Consider the following 11,128-nt stretch of genomic DNA (forward strand, 5'->3'; position numbering starts at 1 on the left):
TTCTTCTGAGTGCTCTAGAGTCCCAGTTAACTACTCTGAGGGTACAGCATGGTTATAGGAGTCCTGCAAGTGAGACCCTCCATCCTTTTCTTTTGTTCTAAGGGTGTTTCATTTGTTCTTAAAATATTGCCAGTGAGATCAGTACTCCATCCATGCATTAGCTCATCTAGGTATGTTGCCAAATGCCATTTTAGGAAAGCTGCAATTAGGAATAATGACAGTAACTGAACTGGGAGAGAAGCACAGCAAAGAAACCTTTAGGGGGAAATACCCAAAGCAATAGCCTGTCAAGACCAATGAACGAAGCACTTTTAGAATGTATGCTCCACTCAGGAGACTGTTAATGTGGATAGAGATGATCACACACTGGGGGCTATTCAAAAGATTGTTAATAGGACAGGCTTAGGGTCTTTCAGGAGCCTAACCATCCACAGAGACAGATGCTAGCCAGCATATGGCTCCTATCTACTGACTGCAGCTTTTAAATGAGTTATGAGCATGCTGCTTATACATTGGGAACTATCAGACTTTCAAAAAAGAATCTGCTGTGCTAGGTGCCATACTGTGTCTCCCAGGAGCTTCTTGACAAGTTCTTCCTTGAAGGAAAAGGTAGTAGAGGCTTCGTCTGGGATGGGCTGGTAAATGGGACCACTCTCAGTATAAGAGAAATGACCCAATCAGGTCAGGACTGAAGATTCTACAAGCCAGGACTCCATGTGTTTGGAGTGCCACATGGGTACTGCGCAGAAACCAGGTAAAATGCTCAAATTCTAACCAGGGTGTGGCCAGAATCTCATTCCTAACCTCTAGGGTGGAGGATTAGCGACCAACCAAGGACTGGAAACATCATTTCCAGAACACTGCTGCTGGGTGACTGGGGAGTCAGCTCACGTAGGCTTCTGAATCTAAAGCAGCAGTTTTATTCTGGGGTTCAGATGGGTTCTAAAGGTGGGGACCAGGTTCTGGAACTTGAACTAAGTTTGTACCATCATTCAGACCAGAAACAACCCAAGCTGCTAAGGGCATAATTTGCTCCCACATAAAATACTCCAGAAGCTTTTCTCCTCCAAGGTTGGCTGTGGCCCAGGGCCTGCTATTACCTAAGGGAGTTTAAGGCTGGGCAGAGTCGGGAGACGTTTTGCATAGCAGCAGATCCCATCTGGAGGCTACATCAATGGCATGGGAAATCCTGCCAGGGGATCGCAAGATAATCTCCCTTAGATTTATGATCAGGACCATCCCAGTATATCTACTAGTAGGGCCTGACACATCTAAGCTGGAACTGACCCAGGCAAGGAGACCAAAGTGCTGGATATTCCAGGCAGCTGTGAGTTCAACCCCTCTTGACAATAATGCCAAGCCACCATTCAGCTTTAGCCAGGACAGAGTGGTACCAATGTAGAACCAGAGGACTATGCTTTCCAGGGTACCTATGCCCTGGAAGGTTGGCTGTCTCCAGTGACCCCATCCTACCTGTCTGGGGCAGACTCCACTCCTCAAGGCTAGTTCTGAGAATTCAGTAGTTCTGCTCTGGCCTCTGTCATGAAGGACTAGCATGCTCCGGAGATGACCAGGGCCCTGAAGCTGGACCCTTCCCTTTCCAGCGTGCTCTGACTCCTCTTTGCCTACAGGGCAGAGTCTGAGTACTATCACTTCTTGCTGCCTCCTGCTGGGCATGGCCCCTGCCAGATCTCCTCCACCTCTTCCTTCAGCAGTGCTCCTGCCTAGGAACAGGCTTAGACATTCCCACAAAAGGAGATTTCCCTGAACTTGAAGCAGCCTTCTTCCATGGAACATCCTCGGGGTGGCACTGCACATTCCAGCCGTCAGGCCTTTCCGTTCTTGTCTCCTTAGAGTTTGGCCTCTTGCTTCCCGATCTGTAGAAAGGGCTTTGGGGAGTTACTTTTGCCCATCAGTCTCCACAGGGAACATTTTCATCTCTCCCCTGGAATGCTTGTCATGTTTCTTCATTTTCAAGGATGCCCTGGCCTTCCTAAAATATAGCTCATCCGGAGACGCTGTTTCTCCAAAGCCCTCAGGGCTACAATATCCATTCAGATCTCTCCCCATCTATGCTTATGCTCCTAGCCTGCTGCTACCACCCTCTCTTTCTCCCTGCATCTGAGATCAGCCTGACACAAATCTCTCATGCCAGTGCCTAAAGCCCCGGGTAGAAAGTCCCCCTCTCCTTCCTTGGAACTCCCCATACATTTTGGTGCAAGAAAACCATGTGTGCATACTTTTATCTTCCCAGAGTGTTTTAAATTACAGATTAACCTCCTAGAGGGTTCCCACGGGGTCCAGCACAACTTCATGGCAGGCGTGTATTGCATTCTTATCCACAACGTGTGGTCTACTGCAGCTCTCAGGTCTTCTCCAAGCAGTTTCCATCCTCCAGAAAGCAGGGCACTCAGGTAAGGTTGGGTAGCACACCCTTCTGTATCTGAGTGGCACAGACTGTGGGGATTATCTGTGTCATCTCATGTGGTGTCTCTCTAGTGAGGTGTCTCACCTAGAAAAGCCACAGCTGCTCCCCTGCCCAGGAGTCTTAATGCAGGCCCAGAGGAAAGAGGTGCATGTCTGGGGCATAATGGAAGAAGCAACATGGAAAGGTAAGCCGGATCCAGACCTTAGAGAGAAAAACACAGGGCACTGCCTGGAACCTCAGAAGCCAACATAGTCCAAGAAAAGAAAACACTAACTTCAGCAGGCAGGTGGTAGTGACCTGGCTGAAATCCTCATTTGAGAGACAGCTTTGGCTGAATACACAGATGGAGGAACCAAACAGGACTTCGAGTCTGGGAGTGGACTTGGAGGTCAAGTAGCACTCCTATCTTTGAGCAGACACTGAAGAATGAGGCAATCTCCTTCTAGAAAATGCTGCTCTGTCTCTAACAACCAATGGGTACAGAACCAGTAGATGTACAGGGTCTAGGGCCTAGAAAACTCTCCTATCTGAACTCACTGTCCTTACCCAGACGTCCTGGGCTTCTGGTAGCAAGCCCAGGACCCCTCCTCTATGACCAAGCAGAGAAAGTCTCAAGTACCACAGGAGTGGGCACCCTCTGCCCCTTGTTTTGAACAACATCACTGGAGCCCTGCAGTCCCTATCCACTGTGACAGACCTGTGACATGCCCTTCCTGGACCTCAGCACCTGGTGGAACTGCACAGTTTGGTTTTCTTCTTAGTTCAATTTTTCTCCTCATGGTTCAATCCTCACTGACCAAGAAGAGCTGCACCACATCGGCGGGCTTTGCTATTTACTGGGTCATGAGATTAGTGACCTGAGGTTAGTCAAATGCTGGTGAGATGTTTTATTCCTAAGAACATCAGGGTACCATTTCTAATAGCAAAATTTTGTCATTCTTCGAAAAGTTCAGTCGATAGAAAGGACGAAAGGAATGCACTAGATATTCTATAAATTCGAAGGTGAATGTGAAGCTGACACAGTCTCCAGACTAAAAGAGAGAAAGATCAAAACGCAGACCAAAGCAAGCATGGTTGGCTTTGGAGGGCGCTGTGCACAGGCGCTGTCAGTCTCACAGGGCAAGGGAGAAAGGGCATGGACACGCTTCTCATATTTTAACATGTACATACTTTAACAGTATCATTCTGTGCACATAGTCATTAATTGTTAACACTCATTTCTATTGTAAAAATGTCAGTCAGCTAGCCAGCAGGAAATAACCTCAAGACCTGCACAGTTCCTCCCACAATTCCAAAACTCCATGTTTAAAACAAACCAAGGCCCACTGCACAGCATCTTCCTTGACCTGGTTCTAAGCTGACTGTAACAATTTCTTTGGCAAACATCACCTAAAAAATTGCAGGAATGGGGTTACCAAGGCATGTAGTCTAACTTTTGTTCTGTTAAGCCCTAGATGACCACAGATGTAAATATGAGGTAATATGGGTTCTTATACTGACTTCCTGGAGGACATTCCACTATACTCAACCATCTGCGACCTTAGGCCCCATATTGACACACTGTCAAGATTAAATTTGTCGCCGGGCGGTGGTGGCACACGCCTTTAATCCCAGCACTCGGGAGGCAGAGGCAGGCGGATCTCTGTGAGTTCGAGGCCAGCCTGGTCTACAAGAGCTAGTTCCAGGACAGGCTCTAAAAAAGCTACAGAGAAACCCTGTCTCGAAAAACCAAAAAAAGAAAAAAGAAAAAAAAAGATTAAATTTGTCTTAGCAATTAATCAAAATTGGAATATAGAACTCCAAATAACCCCATAGCTTTTTGAGTCCTTAGTACAATCCGTTTTAAAATTGACAAGTTTTATAGGGATTTTTTACACCCTTTTGTTCTGTTTTCTTATTTATCATACAGTAAAATGGGAGAGTGCCATGTCAGGACTGTGGGAAATTATTTTGCTAGCACTGAAGTGCTTTATTCTTAACTTCTGATGTTCTTTTACACAAATGCCACGCTGCTATGGAACATGAAAGCAGCTCTCACAGATGTGAGGAGCTCAGCAGTATCACTTCTGACTTCATGAGGCTATGTCCCGTGGCCTCGTCCCACCAGAAGTGCCCCCTCAGCTCTGGCTCCACACAGCCTCTGGCTCCCATTGACCACAGCATCTTCATCCTGGTAATGTACGGCTATTTATATTCTTGGCATTGAAACCCTGCATATTTCAGAAAGCAGACACAGAACTGGGGACACAGGCTGTCTCTTCTGAAAGCTGCAGAGTGGCTGATATGACGTTCAGCTCTGCTTTCCTGCAGGTGACTGGCCAATGACCAAGAAGGTTTTGCAAAATAGAAAGGTGGATTAATCAGATACACAGATTTTTCTGTAAGCTAATAATGAAAATAAAAGCCCTCAATATAAAATGTCCAAGTAGGCCTCTGTTTTTGCAAGAAAACCCATGAGGTTTTTCTATACAGCAAACAAGGGAGGAATCCTACAGACTTGTTCTCCCTGGTCACACCAGCCAAGCACCAAGGAAAGCCGAGCAGTTTTCACAGACTCCACCTATGCTGTTCACACAGGTTGCCCTCTGGGGACAACCCAGAAAGCTTGTCTCAGGTGCTATCCTTGAGAGAAGCAGCCAGCAGGAGTCTCCAGCCTAGGAGCTGCAGCAGCTTGTGTCATCTCCAGCCACAGAGGTCTGCCCAGCTCCCATGAAAGTCTTATTTAAATTTTACTCTTTTAAAAAAGATTGGTTTCTATTTTATGTGTATTAGTGTTTGCCTGCACGTATGCAGGAACCTATGAAGTCCCAAAGAGGACACTGGATCCCTTGGAACTGTAGTTACCAATGTTTGTGATGTCATGGGTGGTGGGAACACAGAAAGTGCTCTTAACTACTAGTCAATCTTACCAGCTTCAGATCTGATCTTATTTCCCTCTCCTCTTCTTGTTATTGTTATCATTGTTGCTGGTGTGTGTGTGAGAGAGAGAGCGAGGGAGCGAGGGAGAGAGAGAGAGAGAAAGAGAGAGAGAGAGAGAGAGAGAGAGAGAGAGAGAGAGAGAGAGAGAGAGAGAGAGAGAGAGAGAAAGAGAAAGCGCTTTGCCATAGGACTGTTTTCCTGAACTCTGAATTTGTACTGAACAGAGCTGTGGCCACAAAGCTGACCCTTTTGTCTTACCTGAAGTCAGCTCTTTAGGGCTAGCCCTTCCTGGGGGCAGTGGGATTGATTGTATATTTGTGTATATTTGCATCCATGGACTGAGGTCAACTGGAAAATTTTGGGATGTGGCCTTCAGAACCATATGTGTGTTGTAAAATCACAGGTCTTTAAAGGAAGCCTGGACCTAGAAGCTTAACTTTCAAGTGAGGTAACAAGGGTCTAAGGCAGGCAGGGAAAAGGTGGCTATTTATAGTCTTTCTGACTAGTGTGGGAGTCACTGGTTTGAAAAGTGTCCCAAAAGGTGAGGTGCTAATAGCATTAAAAAATGCACTATGTTATAATACTTAGTACAAAGAAAGAATGTAGAAGCTACAATATCTAATTATTTAAAGTCAAATGATAATTAGGTACATTTAGATGAATATAAAATACACTATTAAAATTAACCTCACTTTTTCAGGACTTATTTAAATGTGACTACTAGAAATTTCACATTAGTTACATAGCTGTAACTGTGTTTTGTAACATAGTAAGAGGTTCAGAGTGGAGTCTAGGACCTAGGCCTGCTAGCAAACACCAGGCTACTGTAACAATCTCACCTTGATTTAAATTTCTTTCTTGAAGAGGTTGTATGCATGAGAGATTCAGAACAAAAGGTTGTGGTGCTGATACCCAGGCTGTACCCAGAGCCATTTTGAACTGTGAACATGGAATGGGTGTACATCAAAGGCCTGGTGTCCCAGAAACTTTCTGTTCCACTCAGAGGACAAACTTGACAAACACATAGTGTTTAAAACAGGTGTGTCTTCAGAAAACTGACATCCCATTTTCCTGTTGGCTTCTGACAAGTTTCTATCATTCTCAGTCGAACCAACATTAAGGACAGTTAATATTTTAAAACTAAGAATTCAGATATGTGCTGTGATTCCTTGGGAACCAAAGCTGCCTTTGCGGAGCATGACAGGGCCATAACATTATGTTAGTAACTGCTGCCTCATCGAGCCATGGAAACTGTTGGTATTAAGAACTGAGGTTTTCTTTCAAAAGGTTTGGTGAAATCCACACTGACACTATGCTGCAGGAATTCTGCTTGTGGCTCACCAGAACAGTGGCAAGTGTACCTGTCTCTAAGGAGTAGGTAAGCTCCAACCTCCCAGCTAGGGAGGATGCTGGGAAGCACAGACAGCTGTACCTTCCGCCTGCAGCCCATACTTATTACTGAAACCCACCTCTTTGCTTTTCTGTCTGGCTGTTCAGAAGCTCTAAACATTTTGTTTCTTCTTCCTGTATTTCCAGATGAAAGCGACATTCTGGGTGGATGCTGCTCACCTGTTCAAGTTAAAGAAATAGAATAATTAAAAATTACACAAGAGAGGTTAAGCAAAAATCTACAAGAAGACCCAAAACCTCACAGTTCTAAATTTCTTTCAAGATGGCATTCATTTTAAAGTAGCCATTTTCATTTTCCCATTGTGTTTTTTTAATAAAAAGCTTTACTATTTATTTTGTAAAACAAACCTAAAATTCAGTAGAATACTTTTCCTGAGTAAGAAAACAAACTGGCATTCTATAGTATATGTTGTTATTACTAACTTAAGAGCCATTGGGCTGTAGAAATCCATACTCTCTCAGAGCCGAAGAGCTCTGGTCTCACAGCCTATGGTTTGCTGAGTACACGGTTGCTCTGTGTACCCGAGGAGCCCCTCTTTGGTCACCTGACGGAGGAGAGTTATCTGTCTATGTTTCTTTCATTGGTTAATTAATAAAGAAAACTGCCTTGGCCCTTTAAGAACAGAAAATTAGGTAGGTGGAGTAGACAGAACAGAATTGTGGGAACAAGGAAGTAGAGTTGGGGAGACGCTTCAGGCAGCCGCCATGCTTCTCTCCAAGATGGATGCAGGTTAAGATCTCTCCTGGTAAGGCACCCCTCGTGGTGCTATATAAATTACTAAATATGGGTTAAAGCAAGATATGAGTATTAGCCAATAAGAGGCTGAAACTATGGGCCAGGCAGTGTTTTAAAAGAATACAGTTTCCGTGTAATTATTTCCGGGGGTAAAGCTAGCCGGGTGGCGGGTGGCGGGACGCAGCCCCTCCGCTTCTCACTACAGATTGGCGCTCCAACGTGGTGACTAAATCCACTCAGGTATTTAACCTGAGAGGGCTTTAAATAAAGGAGAGAGAGTTTAACACAGCTTTCTGCTGTTTGCCTGGACGTGCCGTAGAGAGATTTTCTGTTTCTGCAATAGCGGCAGAGAAAAAGCTGAGTCGAGTCATTTTAAAACGCGGCTTCCTGGTGCTGTGCTGCCAGTGCAAATTCTGGCTATAAACCATTTCAGTGGCTTTTATGGACTGGATGTTTGTGTGCCCGCTTGGGATCGGGGGGGGGGGGGGGGGGGGGGGGGGGGGGGGGGGGGGGAAGTACTCTGAGACCATGCCAATGGCTCACTGCTCCCTGCCTGCACCTGGGCAGATGGCGGAATCAGGCTTAGGCGAGCGGGACAGCATTTGCGGATTCCTGCCGCCATGGAGAGAGAGGTGTTTTCAGACTGCGCAGTGCTCTGCACGTCAGATTCGGCTGTGACTTGGATTAAAAGAGTTTCTGTGCTGCACGCTCAGTATCAAAATTAAACTGCTGAGTGCAGCTCCAATGTGGACTGCTGTGTACCTGTAACTGTGTGCAGCTCAGGGACACCAAATGACTGAGGCAGTAGCAGCTCTGGCTCTGCTCCGCCATGCTGAATTGTGCTGAGCTCAGACAGGTCTATCGCAATTACCATAATAACAGCGCAGTTAAGGTTTAGACTTGGCTGTAAACAGGCAGTACCGTATTACCTCTACCTGGCGCAACTTAAGTTTTTAAGAAGTGGTTAACCTTTTAAGAAGTGCTCCTGGATAAAAAAAAAAAAAAATTACAGATTCACAATAGGACAGATTCAGACATAAAAGACTTTTAAATGAGTCACAGTGTTGGATGAATGTATGTAGGCTTGAGAGAGAGAAGAAGAAAATATAAAAAATAAAGTTAATGCCTAAAAAAAGGCTAAAGTCTTTAAAGAGACAGAATAAAGTAAGTGAATTTTCACAATCTCCAGGACACATTAGAAACTTCACCTATGAGTAAAGTTGACCTTGTTGTCATTGTGGTTTGGTGTGAAGCATCTACTTTTAAAAATGAAAGGGATTAGAAGAGAGAGGTGGAGCTGCGAGAAACGCATTCATCCCCAGGAGCCATGGGAGGTTTGTGGTAAAGCTTTCCTTAGACAGGGCAGAAGCAGACTCCAAGGCTGTCCACCAACAAGAGAGTAAAGAGAGAAATACAAGCTCTCAGCCCAGAAGACAGACTTCTCTGACCTGTGACCTCCTAAGCTAAGATGCTTACGGTGCACTTGCTCTCAGAACTTTGTCTTTTAGTTGTCTCTCTATGTCTCAGTTTCTCCGCCTTCACAAAAACTTGCTTTTATAAGACAGTAATGAAAAGAAACCATGCTCAGTTGGGTATGGCTATCGGTGTTTAGTCATACTGTTGTTGATATAGATAAGCTAGGATTTCAACAAGGAATACCATTTCCCGACAGCAATGCAGGATTTTTTTTCTGCCACATTCACTTCATTTAAAGACCACCTGAGATGCCTCAGTTTTACCAACTCATTACTACAAAACCACCAGAAAATAGAGATCCCTGATGCCAAGCAACAGCAACGCATGGATCTAAATTTCAGAACTGATGAAATGATCAATTAAGGTACTAAAAGCACCTCAACCCTTGATATTCCTGGAACAGAGAGAACAATGAAAAATGTGGGACATCTGAGATATTAAAGTGGATGGAGTCTCGAGGCTTCCCCACTGTCCTCGAGAAGCTACCCTCAGCTGTCTGTGGGGGTGGAGAAGATGCACTCCAGAAAATTGAATTTTCATCAACAATGACGGAGGGATTTCCTTGAACAATCCCTCCCCTCTGCTGCACACGCTTAGTCGGCTCCCTCAGCCTGGAGGCCCAAATGTGGAAACCTTGCACAGGGACACAGTTCTCAGTGCAGGGAAGGAAAAGCAAGGAATAAGACTCACACCCTTTTTTTCTTTCTTATTTTTTTTTTTCAAATAAGGGTAGAGTTCCGGAGAACTACATAAAACGAGTGTAACCCATGTAGCAAACGTCAGTTCAGGGATTCCTCTGGCTTCCTTAAAAAAAAACAAAAAGAATATTTCCAAAAGGAAACTTTCTTAGTCACACCACGTTCCCTTTGTCACATACTAAACAAACACAAGGACCAGGAGATGGAAAGAGAAATATTTAACCACAGAGCAACTGCAGTTTCCCTCGGAAGCGAAGCCAGAGCAGGTGGCACGGGGAAGCGGCCACTCTCTTTGCAGGGTGCTAGGGATGTCCCAAACTCCAAGCGCACAGTCAGACCAGAATCCAGATTGTCCCCAGGATTCGAGGAGAACCTGGGCCCCCACTTCTGGCGAACCCGTGACGGCGGTGGGAATAGGAAAAGTGCCAGTGAGTCCAGCAAGCCAAGGATTAGGTAAGGCTTCAGTAGGGCGCCTGGGGTCCGGTGCATTCTGCTCTGGATCCAGTCCCCGCTCCACGCTCCACCCACTCGTGCTGGGACTCGGGAGGTGAGTCCAGCGGTCCACTGCAGGACGCACCTCTTCGGAAAGGGGACGCGGGTTCACTCACCGGCACCAGCAGCCAGCAGTAGCAGGTCAGCAGCACCGACGCCCTCATCTTGGGCTCAGCGCTCCGCCTCGGTGGTGAGCGCCCACAGAAGTCACGGCCCCACCTCGGGGCCTCCCAGCGCAGATTTCCTCAGTCTCGCGCCTAATGCCCTCTCCGCCTTCCAAGCTGCAAGTCCCAGCCCCGCCCCTCAGCCCAGTCCCCGCCTCGCGCCCCTTCTCCTTTAGGCAGAGCCTCTCCCTGGCACTCATCCACCAGGTCTCCGTCCAAGCATTCCTCCCTCCACCAGCGCTCCTCCCTGCAGTGCTGGGCCCTGAGCCTCACCCCTAACCCCTCAAGACCGGGGTACTCCCCGTGTCTACCCTGCTCTCTCGCGCCCCTTTCTGCAGGGCTCCCCTTGCTAGCCTTGCTACACTGCCTTCCTTCTCTGCGACCCCATTGTGGGCTGCCTTGCCCACGCCTTTGGAGGGCTGGAGACTCAGGTAAGCACATGCCCAAGGCACGAAGGACATCGCCCAACCTCAGATAAGGGAGCCTGAGCGCCAAGGAGGCACACTGACTCCCTATGAAATGGGAAGTCTGCAAGCAGCTCCAGGCGGAACTCCAGCACGCAGCTGGACGCCCATGGTAGTGATGCTTCCCTGTGAGTGAAGAGAAAGAAGGAAACTCTGGTGTGGCTTCCCCTGGAGAGTTCAAGGCCGGGCAGAACAGAAAGCAGGAACTTCACCAAGACAAAAGTGGATCTGCCCATTGGCGCCACAAGTTCTTCCCAGACCCTCGGGTGTCACGTTGTGGCCCACTGGACACCAGGCCTGTGGGAACACTGCCACTGCTCACCTGCGGCGTGCTCTCGAAA

At 46.8% G+C, this 11,128-nt stretch overlaps 1 protein-coding gene across 1 annotated transcript in view; it reads right to left on the bottom strand.

The window, feature by feature from the left end:
• Positions 1-10,398, bottom strand: part of Vipr2 (vasoactive intestinal peptide receptor 2) — a 77,263-nt gene extending 66,865 nt beyond the window's left edge. Inside the window, exons 1-2 of the mRNA XM_038336880.1 lie at positions 10,276-10,398; positions 6,817-6,916 (exon numbers count right to left, since the gene is read on the bottom strand). Of these exons, the coding sequence (XP_038192808.1) occupies positions 6,817-6,916; positions 10,276-10,323 (148 nt within the window). The 5' untranslated portion in view covers positions 10,324-10,398. The remainder of the gene's footprint in view (positions 1-6,816; positions 6,917-10,275) is intronic.
• Positions 10,399-11,128: the final 730 nt, after the last annotated feature.

Source organism: Arvicola amphibius, chromosome 7 (genome assembly GCF_903992535.2).
Source record: "Arvicola amphibius chromosome 7, mArvAmp1.2, whole genome shotgun sequence".
In the NCBI taxonomy this organism is placed as follows: Eukaryota; Metazoa; Chordata; class Mammalia; order Rodentia; family Cricetidae; genus Arvicola; species Arvicola amphibius.